Consider the following 16,981-nt stretch of genomic DNA (forward strand, 5'->3'; position numbering starts at 1 on the left):
CTCAGAAAAATTTTGAAAAAACTATACAGTAACTATTTTTTTTAATATGCCAAAAATTTACATCGCGACACATAGTGTCGTTGGTTCAAACTGCAAAAAATTATTACTAAAAAGTAGAAGTTGAAGCCTGAAAATATTTTTCCCCTGTGTCCGTGGCGTTATAATCAATGCATGATGTAGTGAGCGAACACACCTCTTCGCATCGTCGTCATCGGCGTCTCGGAACGGCACAAAGGGTAAAAAATGAGGCGGATCAAATAAAAATGTTATGGTGCGAATTAATGATTCATCTGATTTTACCGCTTCGTCATCCAGAATTGATATGATTGTTTTTTTTTTCTTTGAGTGATCTCAATTTTTGATAGTAGACTTCAATCAATTCCCCACAAAAATAACTATTGGTTATTGAATCTCGAAAGGAATGTTTCATTAAATTAGTGCTGCACAATCTCGGATTTTGTGACTACTATTTATATTTATTGGTATCTCTCCGTTGTTGCTAGCTTAACCGCAAAACCCCTCCCCGCCCAAATGAGGTCGGTGGGGACGTTTGATATTTTCATTTTCGCCAAGCACAAGAAGCCGGTTGTGCTGGGGTAGATGGAAAATCGTTTCCCATCAGAGAAGGTAGAAGGCAGAAAAAACTCAATTCCATTTTCCCCAAAGGCGTTCGTCACTTATTTTGCCACCCTCAACGGTATGCCAGATGATGATGAGATTCACATGTTTGGAGCTTGGAGAGCAGGGGGTCGAATAAGAAATATGTATAACGTACATAGAAACTCAATTTCACATGGGACAGACTGGTTGTGATGGCCTGAGCCTTCAGGCCTTCCTGGCTGTTGGGCTTTACTCTAATAAAAGACCACAGACAAATCAGCACAAAATTTGCGAAATTTGATTGTACCAAAAGATTCTGAATGATTTCCAGCTATTGGTTGAAGGATTGATTGCATTAATACCTTGTACTAGTTCAGACATTTACCATCGCGCGATGGACACCTTATAAGGTCTGTTCATTATGTATAAACATGTGTTTCTTGGATTTTTTCTATCTTGAATATAAGTCTGTAAGATGATATTTGAATTTATGAACGTACCGTTGTTCTGACATTGATTGTAAGTTTTCCGATAGAATAAATATTTCTCAGTGGTTAACTGCATTCGAGAAGTTCAAATTGTAATTATTTTCTGGTGGAAGGAACTTTTAATTTATGAATGTTCCATTTTCCATTGATCCAAACATTTCCCAGCTTGTGATGGCACAAATTTTTGGGTTTGTTCATTGCTGGTGGCAAAAAATTATCTCATTTGTCATAGTTTGTCCATATTTTAGAAGTAAAAATGGCAGTTATCAACTTATAAGGTCTGTTTATTATGTATAAAAATGGGTTTATTGGATTTTTTCTTATTTTGAATACAAGTCTGTGAGATATTTGATTTTCTGAATGTACCGCAGTTCTGATATTGATTGTAAGTTTTTCGATAGAATACATATTTCTCAGTGGTTTACTGCATTCGAGAAGTCCAAATTGTGATTATGTTCTTGTGGAAGGAATTTTAAATTTATAAATGTTCCATTTGGACTTATTTATGATCCAAACATTTCCCAGCTTGTGATGGCACAAATTGTTAGGTCTGTTCATTGCTGGTGGAAAAAATGATCTTTTTTGTCATAATTTGTCAGTATTTGAGAAGTCAAAATGGCAGTTGTCAACTCATACAGGAAGCGTTATATTACTTAAAATACCCTTTGGACTTTGCAATAAGCCAAACATATTTCAATGCATGATGAATACAATTTCTGGTAAAAACTTGTATGATAATTTTTAAAGCTACCTCAGCAGCAAAGCTCCGGTCTCCATTTCCGAAATTTGTCTTAAGTTCGCTGAACGAACGAACGACATCAATGACGACGATGATAACGTCGAAAATTGGATACCACATTCGTAGTACATCCGGAGATTTTTTGAGGTGGGGATGAAAGTTGCAAGGAAAGCACTGAAGTCGGAATAAAAGAGACAGAGAAAAAGAGAGCAAGACGTAATAGTCCGGACCACCGAGTGCTAGCTAGCTAGCAAAATAGGTAATTGGAAACAGAACAGGAAAATGGTGTTAGGTTTCTGCTGATTGAAATTAAAATTAGTTTGCTCCTGTACTGTGCTGTGCCCGTTGCCACTCTACCCTAGGGCTGCTCACCAGCATAATCGATAGCTAGGGGAGCCCAAATACCAAGAGGGGTGTTTTCTGAACTTGATTTGGGTTTGGCTGCGGGCTCCAGCTCATTTGTGGGGGGCTGTTTTTTTACCCGAAGCTTGTAATTTTGCAATTCTCCGTTGATGAATGAATCGTTATAATTTATTGTGATTGATTTATGATTTTATGCTAGTATTCTTAGTCTGGTCTCGCCTTAATTGAGCCTATCATTTTTTCCGACTTCAAGTTATCAACATGTCCAAATCTTAATTTGCTTCTGCACCAAAAAACTATTGTTTCAAGCTAAGCAGTTTTAAAAGCCTTGATTCAAATAAAAGTTTTTTGTTCCTCAAAGCGGTGCGGCATTTTCAGGAAATTGATTATCAATAACCTGTGTCGCTTGGGTCATTTCCTTCACTCGCAATGTAAAATATATGTATGTATCGACACCAGAAGGGCTCAGCCAGAATCGTCGTTACTTGGAAAACGGCCAAAGATAGAAGAAGTTTGCACGAATTCTATATATTATATGTAAGAGCGCTCTCGGCGTGTCGTCGGTTGCAATTCTTCTCTATATGTTTGCTGTTTCTTCCCCACCTCCCTTCCATTTTCTATCGACCTCTTAGCAAGGGACCGGCTCCTCGTTTCTAGAAAACCCTTGTGGAAGCCCTACAACTTACTGCGCACACACTATACTTGGGTTGTGTGAAAAAGAACATGGAAAGTTGAGAACCTTCGTGTTACTGTTTCCCCCCTGATATTTCGCTTCCAATTTTCTATCGGTCGAATTAGTGTAGGGACACTAGATAGAAAGTTTCCCTAAAAAGTTCCTGCCTATGACGTCATAGCTGCACATCGAGCACGTTTTAATGTGTCCGATATTTGCGTATACAGAATCAATACCCATGCGTTCGAAGGACAGAAGCTGAGGAGAAAATTCTCAGATTCATCGTTTTTCCAAGCTTCTGTCTCCAGTTTATTTTGCTGTTTTGTTGGAATGAAATGTTGATTCCATTTTTTCTCGGTTTGTGGAGGAGGGCAATCGGGAAAAGGTTCTTTCGTTGGAACCCTAGACGGAGATGGGTCTTTTTTTCCATTCGAATTCAATTCAATCTGCTAACTTGTTGAGGTTCACATCACACTACCAAGTACCGAATGTGTTAATGGTGTGCAACAGCTGATTTGGCCACCTGTGAATTTAGGATTGATTTGTGTATGCAAGAGCTAGGCGAAAGCTTTCGGATAGGAATATGCATAGGCCTTCGATTCGCTCATTAGGAATTAGGATTGAAAGGAACATGGAAAGCTTCATAGATTTTTTTTTAAATAATAACGCCGGCCAAGTCCTTTTGATTTGTTCTTATTTTCTCAATAAGAACTAACATTTCCATTTAACAGTTTTCACTGAGCGTCTACGAGTTTATATAAAACCCATTTTAAATTACTTGAATGCCCATTCCATCATTCTTAGAAAAGTGGCTGGTGTATTTCTTGAGCCAAATGGCACTCTTTAGAACAAAAGTTGGGCATACGGATTATCTACGGGCCTAAAATTTCGTCCCTTTCGTCTAGTGGTAAAATCACACCAAAAAGTTGATATTTCATACCAGTTACCAAGCCGTGACTATTTTTTTTCGAAAACAACGTTTTTTGAATAGATTTGAATCACTCTGTGATAAATGGTAGGCGTACTTATTGGCTTAAGGTTTTTTTTAAATAAAAAAACCGTCTACCTTCCAGCTCCGGATTTGGAAATTTTTATAATACTTTGAGATCTAAAAAGTGTTTGGCTGATTTATTTATTGGCATGTCTTTTGCACTGAATATTGATCACGGTATTCTCATTACTAAAGATTTCAATGCAGCAGTTCATCAGCTCTCAACAAAGTCCATTGATTGTTTGTAGGGACAAATTTAAACTTTTCTCAACATCAAATAGGGTTACCAGAAAAATAAATGATCGCCAGCAGTAACTTGCAGTTAGACAACTGCCATCTAGCGGTGTGGCCAATTTATTTAAACCCGTCAGCAATCCAGCTGGAAAACGTGAACCAATATTCCTTCTTAAGTTTAGTTTCCTTCCTCGTGCCGCGTTCCGTTTTCCGCGCACAAAACCCTCCGAATTCAAGCGAAAATCCATTCCTTGGTCGTCACCAGTCGTCGTCGTCTGTGTTTCCTCATTTTATGTATTTTACGTTATAGAAAATATCATCTCTCTTCCAAAGAGCCAAGCCAGCAGCAGTTGTTGGCTCCAGTCCTGCCATCGTTCGATGTAGGTATGTTGTTTTTCGTCAGGCTGCTCACACCATACCCAAAAAGAGGCGCTGAAAAACGGGGAGGAAGGACGAAAATTTCTGTTGTTGTACATAGCACCATCGTCATCAACGTTTTCTCGTTCCGTGCCATTCGGAACAGTTCAGTTCAGTTCAGTCGAAACGAGTCGAGTTGAGTTTAGTTGCAGAAGCAGCAAGCACATGGCTCGGGCTTTCCATGAACATGAACACAAACACACATACACATCGACGAGGGTGCTTTTCCCACATCGATCCTATTACTCATTCCAGTCAGCCCGGCATCTCCGGGATAATGTGTTTCTGGCTGCTCGGGAAAAACCGGGACCAGGACTACACCCCGACGTTGCGATGCGAGGAAAAACCGTTCGCCTCTATGTAGGCAACCAGCAAGCCGGGAGGAAAAATACCACCCACTTTTGGGTTGGGTTATGTGAATATGTGTATTGTAGAAAATCTAACCTTCCTCCGCTATCCCTGACAACCTTACCCTCATCAAGCAGCCCAATCTATTTCCGGCGAAAAATAGAGCTCCCGTTTTATTTCCTCTGCCTTCTACAGTAGAGGCCAAATTTTTGGAATACATTCCTGTTCCTCGGGAAAATTGAACTAGTTTCTAGCATAGTAATTTCATCGACTTCCGGAAGCTTTGGTTTTTGAATGGGAAAAGACATCAAATGTTCATTCCTGTACATATCGAATCAAGGCAAGGGACTCGACTGTAACATTGTTCCGAGAACTGCTGCTGACATTTTGCACACAGTCCACACGTTGATTGCGTTCTCCCCGCTATCCCCCTGACAGCTCATCAAAAACACACAGGTCCCCTTTCCTAAGGGTTGGGTTTATAAACTTGTCCTCTCATTCCCCTTTTTCCGTGCCACGAAACGCACGCCCGCCAGGAAAGGTCGTCGTTTTCTGTGAAGCAAAACTAAGTTAAGCCCCTGGTGGTAGGAGAGAGGGGGCCGAGCATTTTCATTGATTTTTCCGAAAAAGGAAATGAAAGTGTACATGGTTTGGAATGTATAGGGATGTCTAAGGCTGCGACACAACTGTTTCGAATTTTAAAGATTGTTGAAATTTGGAAGTTTACAATTTTATTGCATGCAATTTTTACAACCAATATAATGTTTTATTGTATCCAAACTAATCGTTTGATTTAGATAAACAAACCCTGATCGAATTTATAGTCATAGAATTTAAGAAGAGTAAGATCCTGTCTCATTTGCTTTGCGGCATTTTGGATCAAACATATTGCAATATTCTTTCCAGGAATTTATGATTTGGTCCTTGGACACATCCCTAGGGCACAACTGTGCGCACAGATGGGAAAAGCACTGCTACTTTTTCCTTGCCTGGTTCTGCTGGATGCTTTTAGATAAATCCAGCCTTACCTAACTCTTGGGAGGGGGAACTTGGAGGTTGGAAACGTGCACAAAATTTATATTATATACTTGTGTGTGGCAGCACAGGCGTCGTCGAATGGAGCCATGCCACGGTCGACGTCGTCTTGGTCGTCGTCGTCGTCGTTTTGCAGCAGGAGCCCAGCCGGGCTTGGCCTGAGTTGCTGATAGTGTTCCTCCGTCCGTCCCTTTCCCTTGCTTCTTTGGCTTAAAAATTTACCTCCGATATCAATCCCGGTTTGTGCAAAGTTTCTGGTTGTAGTTTATTAGGGGGGTGGTGTTGCCGGAGTCACATTTCAAAATTGGTCGATTTTTTTTTGTTTTCAGTCTCTTTGACTCGCTTGCAATGCGTTAGGGACCGCGAAGTAATGACTATATGTTATGATTGGAGACGCGCGACATATGCCATGTGAAGCATTTCAAAACAAGCCCCAAAACTGCTGCACATTGGTGGATCTCGTCTGTTCCAAAATTGTACAGATGGTTGACGGTTTGCCTATGAAGCTTGAGAGTCACTGTTTCCTTGTTTTCATTGTCGATTATCACGTGAAGCAACATCTCGCTGCAGAAGCCCAAATTAATTTAAAAAAAAAACAGTAAAAAAATTCTTTTACAGGACATTTTGAAGTTATTGGAATTATGTTTACCTGAGCAGTTCACTCTGGCACTAATAAAGTTCTAATAGCAAAAAAACTAACGCAAAGTTTAACAGTTGCATTGTTGCTTGATTTTGTTATTCTGAGATTTTAACGCTCTCGCGTTATTCATCCCCTAATCAGTTGTCACGCAGTGGATTTAATTTAGAAAGAAAGAAATTTTCTGAAATGATTCGCTTTTCATCACTCCTTAAAAACTTGCTGGTGCATGATTTGTACCAAATGGCCTTCGTACGATTTAGTATTGGTTAAAAAGGCTTTCCAAAACAGCCAAAATATCCGTACACATTTCTGTTTGGGATTGGAACTTTCCACATTTGAAGAAATGGTATTCAATTTCCTTGAGGAAGACATGATGATTTTCAGGTGCATTTTATGTGCGTTGTGAATAAGTATAAGGTTGGGTGTTTTTTATTAGTCAAAATTGTTCATCAATTTTTATTTGTAATTTGAATCTTGAATCTGAATGTTACAGCTGAATGTTGAAACTGAATATCAAAGCTTGAATCTGAATATTAAAAATTATATATGAAATCTTGATCCTAAAACCGAAATTTGAAGGTAAATTTGGTAAACTTGGATGATTCAGAATCTTGAGTTTGAATTTGAGATCGGAATCCTAAGATCTAATTCTAAACCTTGAATTCCTATCTCGAATATACCATCAAGACGCCATTCACCGCCCAGTTAAGCGGTTTTTCAACTTCAAACATGTGTAATAAAAAAACGACGGCAGATTTTTATTCGCTTTCTTTTCCAATACATCCCAAAACTGCTCTACTTTAAATAAAAAATTTAGTGGAATGCGAAAAATGTACGCTTTTCAAAATAATTAACTAAACTTTGGGGTGTTCAACTGGCCCTATTACCGCCCACTCGACTTTTCCGGGTATCGATAATGTTTTCTCAAGGAAAAACTATCATAACAACACGGAAACTGTTCTTTTTAGTATTTTCCATACAATGAGCTGTCAAAACCATATTTTGGCTCTTTAGAGAATACATTTTGTGATTTTTTTTCCGCAAATTTAGTACAAATTTTAACAAAGTGCGTTGACTGACAAAATGATGATTCCCGGCAAACAACCTCAAATTATCGGTTACTTTCAGCGATAAAACATCATTTTCTAACATAATCAAACTAAATGCTTCTTACAATTTACACATTTAACACAATACATGCGTTAAAAACAAAGAAATTGTGCGTGACCGGTCATTAGGAACCCACACTTTTTTTTATACACCAATTACCGCCCATCACTAAACGCTTCAAAAAACAACAACTATTGAAAAAATCGAAAATTTTTTGATGCAAATCTATTCTACGAAAATAAAACTATCGTTTCAAGTCGATTTTAGGTCCAATAGGTACTATCTAGTAAACAAAAACCCTTTTTGCCCTAGGAGTACAGTAATGCCTAGTTCGCTAACAGGCGTCGAATTCAATAATTTGACCGGAAACGAAAAACCAAATATTTTATTTCTGGCTATAGTTAGCATAATTAAGTGATGTTTTTTCAGTGAAATGGTCGAACAATGATGCCGACACAGAACACAGGTCTTATATTTGGAGAAAACATCCCAGTTTTTTCAAAATACACACAAAAGGGTGATTTTGGGCGGTAAATGGTGTCTGGGCGGTGAATGGCGTCTTGATGGTAGTTTAAATTACGTAATTTGATTGCATTGGACAATTCTTCATATAATTGGCTTCTTAATTCAATCAAGAAAACTACAGGAACAGTTGGTTTTGCTTATGACGTCAATGAGGGAGGAAATGAAAAGAAAAGTTTGCCCTCAGTCTTCAGTCATTCATTCGAAACAACAATAACGACCAAAGACAGTTTTAGATAATTTTTTTCCTTCTCCGTTATCGCAGCAAAGGGGAGGGGGCGGCGTATCAATTTGTGTGTGCTCTCTGCCTCTGTTGTGTTGAGTGACCAATTGAAATTCCTTGACCATAACACGAAGAAACGTCCGATCTCTGACGGTTGGTCGAGCCTTTTGGGATTCAAGGCGGGGGATCGAAGCAAAAAAAAAATTGGTCGAAGTGGCACGAAACGGATTTTTGCTTCCAGTCGCGATGGGGAACGCATCGTAATGTTGCCGCGCAAAGGAAATGAAAAGTGAAAGGAATGAGACTCCTGATGATTGGGGGCGACTGATGTGTGTGTATATTTATATTTTCAATTATTCCAGATGGTTTCACAAATCTTCTGTTGAAAAGAAAAAAAAAAGAAAAAAAAACTGGTTCAGAAGTTGATTGATCGATTACAATCGTTTACAGTTGGAAAAAGTCAGCGTGTGGAACAGATGATTATAGTGTGTTAAATTATGAGAGAATTTTTAACAAAGTACCTAACTGTTCATTTTTCTTAAATTTCGTTTGCACAAAAAATGGTTCTTTGTCTGTTCCTCTGATTTTTTTTTGAATAAGTCTTAATATCAGTCTTGTTGCAAACATTTGCTACAATTTTGCATAAAAACCTACCAAGGAAATCCGAGCTCTGGCACATCAAGGATTCACTAAAAAGGGGAAACAAACGTCCTTCTGCAATTGCTTTTTTTGCCCCCGCACCCCATCTTCCACCCATGGGCAAACGAGGGCCATAAAACATTGATCCAACTGATTACCAACGAAAGGTTACCAGATGGTTTTTTTTTCTTTAAAATTTTTTTTCAATCAACACTTCAAGTAGCAGCTCATGGGTAGCCTTCTTAAGGGATTAATCTAACGATTAAAAAACATCAATCGAAGAAATGCCCGAAAAAATCATCTCTAACTTCAGAGGCAAATAGATGCAGTCTTCCATCGCAGAGATTCGTTCACTTTATAATTAGTTAAGTTTTAGGTTTCAAATATTTTTGACGTTACAGGAGGTTCTCCTACATTAAAATGCGTAATTGTGCTAAGCAAAATAAAGTCGAATAAATAATTTTTAACATTTATGGGGCTCAATTCAAAACGATTTAAAATAATTGCAAGTAGAAATTGACCGGTAACCCTACCAAAACTGCTGGAAGCATATCCGGAACAGTCGTCAGCACCAGCAGCAGCGTGTCGTAATGCTTAAAGGATCGCCGCGCGTTCGTAACTTGCTTGCTGCTGCAAACCCATAAATCACGTCTGTATGGTACGTAATTGGAATTAATCTTCTCGGAGCCGGCATGAAGCCATCGGGCAATGGTTGTGCTGCTCCTCCTATGCCCCAATTCCACTTCTGTTCCGTTCTTCTCCAGGACTTTGACTGGCTGCCCGTTGTTGCCGATTATGTATCAAAACTACTAGAGGCATCATCAAAAAGTTTGCGCTGCACTGCGATATCAGCACAGGATGTCAGTTGGAAATTTTAATGCCATTCATGATTTTGATGTATGCATCCCTCTTAAAGCTCAAGGAAAAGCTTAGGGCTACGATTTGAATTGGATTGAGTTTTTCATTTTAGGGACCGTGCTTGGATTAGGAATGAAAATGTCCAAAAGTACCTACCTTAAAGTTGTTATGAAGTTACGAGTTATGAAGAAGAGAGTTTGATCATTGAATAGCTTTTATCCCCCGCACTTGTACCCCTACAATCTCGAATAGAATATTCCCATACTACCTCCGTTTTGGCGTTCTTTCTATTCGTTCACAGACGATGTTGGATAAGGAGAAACAGCGCTTCCATGAAATGGCCGAGAAGGACAAGGCGCGGTACGAGCTGGAGATGCAGAACTACGTCCCGCCCAAGGGCACAATCGTCAAGGGCAAGAAGCGGAAGGCCTTCAAGGACCCGAACGCCCCGAAGCGATCACTGTAAGTCACCCTTTTCAAGTTTAAAATCTAGTTCAACGTTTACCATTGTTTATTTTATTGTAACTCCTTTTTCAGATCCGCTTTCTTCTGGTTCTGCCACGAGGAACGGAACAAGGTGAAGGCACTCAACCCGGAGTACGGTGTCGGTGACATTGCGAAGGAGCTCGGACGGAAGTGGTCTGATATGGACGCCGAGGTCAAGTCCCGATACGAGCAGATGGCAGAGAAGGACAAGGCGCGGTATGAGGCGGTAAGTGTTCTAAAGTTATAGTTTAGTTAAGATCTATACTTGTTAGGATACCAGTTGAAATGCCAAATTCCTAAAGAAGTTTAGAAAATTTTGTAGCTCAGCACCAAATGAACAACGGAAAGTTAAGCTGCTTTTTTTTTTAATGGCAAAGATTAAAAATTCAAAAAAATGTCTGAAATAAACTTATCATTTTTATAGCAAGACAGGGCCAAAAACTACTCAACAAACTCATTTGAATCGTGCCATAAACTCAAGAAAACTCCCTAAACTTGATCTGGTACTCTAGATTTGGATTATTCCTAGGAAGTCGATGTTTGGTCATTTTTTTCTTCATTTCTTCAGATCTCGACGTATTATGCAAACCCTAAATCATGTGCGCTTGAACTGAATTTTGCGCAGGTCATTTCTACTTGAGCAATAATCAGTTTCTGTCATTTGGTTCATGACGATGTTTGTTTATAAATGTTTGTTTACAAGTAACACAATCACTAATCTGGATATTATTGCTTGCCTCTTACAACAGGAAATGACCGAGTACAAGCTGAAGTGCAAAAATGAACAGGCTGGCGGTGGCGCCGGTGGCGGAGCGCTGAATCTCGGTGGACTGCAGCAAGCCGGCCTCCAGAACCTGCCCCAGCACGTGCAGCAAGCGGCCGCGGCCCAGCTACAGGCCCAGGTGCAGCAGCAGTTGGCAGTGCAGGCGGCGGCAGCTGCGGCAGCCGCGGCGGCCCACCACGGTGCCGATGACGACGATGACGATGAGGGAGACGAGGACGATAACGAGTAAAATCAAGCTTTCGATTTGTATTATAAATATTTTCTTACGATGATATTAAGCAACCGACAACAACAACAACAACAGCAACAGCAGCAACAACAACAGTAGCAATTACAGCAGCAACCGCAACCAGAAGAAAACGGAAAAGATCAAGTACATCAAGAACAACCATTACTGAGCCTACTTCAGGCAGGATCAACAAAAACATCAACAACCACAACAGAAACCAATAGAAGGGGACGCTCTTCGTTGCTCACCAGCTTGATCAACCACCGGCGACCGAAAAAGGAATCGTCGCCCTCATCGTCCTCATCATCGTCGCCGTCATCTTTGAGCAAGCCGGAAGAGCAGGACGAGTCCGATACTGGATGAACCGGAGATTGGTACCAACGCCGTTCCGTTCCGGGAAATACGTCGGACGAAATTGTATGCGAAGCAAGTTTGCAGTTTTTAATTTTGTTGGTAGGTACTAAATCTTACCAAATCAAATCTACCTACCACACCAAGCTAATTGAATCACAACAGATGAACAAAAGTAATTGGAAGCAGAACAATTGTCTGTAGAATGTTAAGCGTTAATTCTCTATAGGACTACAGAACCTAAAAACAGATTTATTAAAAAAGTGGTTGTCCTGAGGCAGAAATCTTTTTTCGAGGTGAACAAATTCAACACAACAATGTGAAAAGCACACACCATCAACAATTCAACACATCCAACACAACAACTAAAAGTAATGATTTTTTTCCAAAACGACGAATAATTGCATCTAAGCTTCGTAATCTATTTTCGGAAGCTTATCCCCCCTAAACAGAAGAATAAGAAAAGATGAAAATAAACTAAGAGGAAAAACAAACAAACACAATAGAAACTTAAGAGCCGAAACAACAGCGTCAGCTTTTGATAATAATTGCAGAGAGAAGAAATAGAAATCCTTAAACAATCCAATAAAATATAAAACCGACAAAACATCATACAATAGGTATCAGAAAAAAAAGCACGCGCGCGCAAAACCGGAAAAGAGAAACAAACAAAAACAAAAATCAAATAGAGAAAAAAAACATTGGTTAAGGAAATATTTCTTAATACAAAGAGGAAGGTTTGAGAGACAAACAAAATCAACAACAACAAAAAGAGAAGAAAGTAGAACAGCAAAATGGCGAAAAAAGCAAAACGAGAAAAAAAAAATGATTAACCCAAACCCCCCAACTAGCTACAACTACTCCCCCCTCATTTATGATGGATGGAAGAAAGAGATTAGGCGAATGTATTAAACACACACACAAATCAAAACAAACAACAAGAAAAAACGGAAGCGAGAAAGGAAGAGAGAGAATTATAATACTTTTTGGTAGGAGTGTTTCGTTCCTTTGTGTGGCCTATTATTACTTTTTTGTTTGGATCGGTTTGGAACATTTTTTTAAAAAACTGGTTCTATCGGGCATTTTTCGCTCCAATTTTGAGATGATCGTCACTCGTTTCACACCTTAAAAATTCTCTTATCCATTAATTCATTCGAACAACAAACAACAACAATTAATGTGCTTTTCATTTGCTTTTACAAATTCGATTCAAATATCTATTATAATTATTATTTTTGTCAAATTACTTAGAAAACCACCACCCTAAAACCCATTTTTTACGTTTGTAAGATGGAAATAAAATTTGTATTTCACTTCAGTTGATTGAACTGAAAAAAAAAACTGTTGGTTTTTCTGTTGTTTTGAAAATTTCGGTAGGGGCGGGACAGACAGTTTGTGCGCGTGGATTGGCTGCGCCTGCGCCGTGAAAAAAAGATCAATCGAAAAGATTCAGTTTCCATACTTTTTCGTCGAAAATCCCCGCAAGGTTGAGTATAGTTTTGGTTTTTGAAATTCGGGCAAGTATGTAGGTTTTTTCCCTTGATTTTTTAAGTCTTTTATTTCGAGTTTTCGGATGCTGTTTAATTGCAAAAAGGCTGTGTAGTTTGGTAGAGTAGAACAAAAGTAGAAACACAATTTAAACAACAGCAACAAAAAAGAAAGGCAGGGTCCCTTTTAATTCAATTTTCTGGAACAGATGACAGTTTTTCGGTTTTTGGTTTCGGAACACAATAAAAATTCACTCGATTGCCGTTTGGCTTCGAAAAAGATCCAGTTGATTTTCAACGTGTGATTGATTACGAGTACAAAATATGAGTCGAAGTCGAGCCGAAAAGCTGCAATCTTTTCAAAAATCATACTTCAGAACAAAACAGAAAAAGAAATCCCACTACTGTTGTGCATGATTTACTCATCGTATGAAGAAAACAGAAAAAAAAACACATTAAACACACAAGTACATTTTTTTCTTTCCACACACATACATATATTTTTACGTTGAAATAGTTATTAGTACATTTTCTTTGTTATAACTTGCTGATGGCTGAAGATGAAGTGAAAGAAAGAAAGAGCGCTGTAATGTGAAAGGCTAGAAAAGGGCATGCGTTTCGTCTTTTTAGCGTTTTTGTCGTATAAAACAGTATATTTATACGACTACGCGCGATGATGATGTGCGAAATTTGCGAGTACGTGTGTATGGCTGCGAGCAATTGTGAACTTAAAAAAAGTAAAAAAAAAAAAAAGGTAGAAAAGTGTACTAGATTAGCGAGCCCAGAGATTAGTTCATTAGTTGGTAAATAAAATGATTAATTAGAAGAGGAGAAAAAACAAGTAAGAAAAAGATTGAAAACTGTTTAGAACTCTTGACGATTATACCGATGAGATGATAAAAGGAAACTTACAAAATAATTGAAACAAACGAGAAAGGAAAACAAGCAAAAGAAAATCAATTTACGATTTAATGAGCTACTACTGATCATATTGACTTTTTCGTTCTACTTGATTGAAAATGATCGATTAATTGTCGTATCGCGTAGTTATTATATTATTATGATTATTTTGTACCCGAGACGAGAAATCTCTTAAAGTATATTTTCTGACGATTTATTTTTTGTCTTACACCGATAGAACTTCCTTTATTTTTCATTAAAGTGGATTATTTTTAAGTCTGATACACCCCAAAACACATACACATACATATACGCAAAAATACACACATGCATCCGGATGAGAGCGAAATTCTGTGTGCGGAATAGTGGTGAGTGAGCTTTGATGTTTTGCCCCGTGAACGAATGACGGCCAGAAGCGAATCACTTCTGCGCGGAATGAATGTGATCACAAAAGAAAAATCAAGAATAACAACAACAACAAAAGGAAAACCTACAAAAAGTAAGAAATTTTTAGTTGTTAAGGGTGCAAGTGAAGGACAATTTTGGAATGAGACAACAGTAACAACAATAATATGAAAAAAAAAAAGAAAACCAGAAGTTAATGGAATTAGAATGAGAGCGAATGTTGTAAGAAAGAGCAAAGTACTACGAGTAAGCGCGGTAAAATGCATTGATTAAGATACAAACGTTCGATCGTAAGTTAGCTAACACACGGACACATTTATCTCTCAATGTAAATAATAAACAAAACAAAAAACGAAAGCTGAAGAAAAGAAAAACAAATAGGACGGCATATGAAAAAAACCACTCTTGACAAAAAATTCACTCAGAGAAAACTTAGATCAAAATATGCGTTTTCGTTATGATGGTGTGATCTATTGGTTTTTTTGTTCATGTTCCGTTGGTTTTCGAACTATTCGAGCAAAACAAACTAATCAAACGATTCCTTTTCCCGTCGGCAACGCAGGCTTGATTGAGAAGAATGAAAAACAGCATGAAACAGTGAACAAAAACATACTTATAAATAAAGGAAAAACACGCATTATAAACAAATTATTACAAAAAAAAAAAGAAAGCAAAAAGTAAATAATTAACAAGTAAGTTTTAGTGAAAATAAACAGCCAGATAAATTAAAGAAAAAAACTAAAAGAGGAACATAGGAAGATAGAGAAGGCGTGGAGCAAGTAAGATGAAATAAAAACAGAACAAAAAAACGAGAACACTAGAGAAACTCTTGAACCCTTGCACTCTTAAGCAAAATAAATAAAAAAAACAGACATACTACAATAGAAAGAGAGAGATGAGAGCATATTTCAAACATCTTCAGCAAAGTTCAATCCAAGTAGTCGGACAAAGAGTTGGTCATGCAAAACGCTAAAAAAGACACTGAAATATACTGAACAACAACAAACAAAAGCCAACGTGTGTTTGTTTTCGTGCTCGTTGCAGTTTAGAATGAATTTTCATCGGTCTTCCTCCGGGAGACCACTGGAATTTTTGTTATGTGACCACGAGTGCAAAAACATGCGCGCATGCGCAGAAGAAAACTAAACTCATAAAATAAACATCCAGTACTACGAGCATGAGTAACTGAAAATAATAAGAAAAAATACAAAACATATATTTAGTGATTGGTAGATGAACTGAGAGAGGTAAACACAAAATACAAAAAAAAAACATTAAAAAAGAAAAAGTCGATTCAGAACAAAAGCAAAACACACGTTAACAAAACCAAGACGACAGCATACAACTACAGAAAACAAAAGTGGAAATGAACGACGAGAAAGACACAACTCAACTCAACACAAAAAAAAAACGAAAATCCTAAATCTCCTTACTCATTCAAACAGTAAGAAAACATTTATGAAAAACTCTAGATAACAAAACACACCAACCCGACAGACACATACACAAATAAACCTACTACATGAGAAGACAGCAAAAACCGGAGTTGAGAGTTGTTTGTGATGATGAGTCTATAAAACCGAATATAGAACGCGATAGAAGAAGAAGATGATAATATACAAGAACAACAAACAAAACAAAAAAAATACAACACAACAAAACAACAACATCTCGATCCCCCTTCTTTTGTATATGTAATACTGTACGTACGTTAAACACATGTAATTTTACTGAAGACAAAATAAAAATGAAATTAATTGAAAAAAAACTAAAAAAACCGAAAGGTGATAAGAGAGATTTAATAGGCAGCATCAGCATGAGTAAACGGTATCACAGAATCCCTGTTGCGAATTTCTTCACGGTCTTTTAACCGACCATAATACTATATGGTTCAAGAAACATCTATTCTTCATCTATGATCAAGTACTTTCCTCATGCAAGATCTGAATCGAAACATAAGCCTCTGGCATTGGCCCTTGTTCTGCGCAGCGCGTGAGGAGACGATCGTCGAGTCACCTTATCGTCTCTAGTCATCTTATTCCGAAAGTCGGTGCAAGTGAAGTGACAGAAATTCATTCCCAACGTTCATCCGAAGTGACGTTCCTCAGGTGACCACCTCATCATAATAAGGCCGATGACATAGTGAGAGCGAGTTGGCGAACACGACTATTGCAAACTCGAGTGGCGGAACGAATTTGCATCTGCTTCACCGCATTCAGTATGTCAGCACAAAGCGATTTCAATAATAAGTAAATTCACTTATTAGATACCTTTTTATTCAGCTCAATTCAGGTAAACTTTATCTCGTTACGAGGTAAGATTTACCTTTTTTCTCGGTGAATTTAACTTCTTTTCCAGCTGAATTCAGGTAAACTTTACCTCGCTGTGAGGTACCTAAATTTCACATCGAAGAGGTAGAAGTTACTTTTTTGGCTTCCACGAACGTTCACCTTGCTACC

The 16,981-nt window shown here is 38.1% G+C and overlaps 1 protein-coding gene across 8 annotated transcripts in view; it reads left to right on the top strand.

Moving 5' to 3' along the window:
• Positions 1–16,319, top strand: part of LOC129739012 (high mobility group protein DSP1) — a 54,698-nt gene extending 38,379 nt beyond the window's left edge. For all 8 annotated transcript variants that reach the window (XM_055730381.1, XM_055730386.1, XM_055730380.1 and 5 more), the window contains 3 exons: positions 10,182–10,342; positions 10,418–10,592; positions 11,116–16,319. In XM_055730381.1, coding sequence (XP_055586356.1) covers positions 10,182–10,342; positions 10,418–10,592; positions 11,116–11,379 — 600 coding nt within the window. In that variant the 3' untranslated portion in view covers positions 11,380–16,319. The remainder of the gene's footprint in view (positions 1–10,181; positions 10,343–10,417; positions 10,593–11,115) is intronic.
• Positions 16,320–16,981: the final 662 nt, after the last annotated feature.

This window comes from Uranotaenia lowii, chromosome 1 (genome assembly GCF_029784155.1).
Source record: "Uranotaenia lowii strain MFRU-FL chromosome 1, ASM2978415v1, whole genome shotgun sequence".
Taxonomy (NCBI): Eukaryota; Metazoa; Arthropoda; class Insecta; order Diptera; family Culicidae; genus Uranotaenia; species Uranotaenia lowii.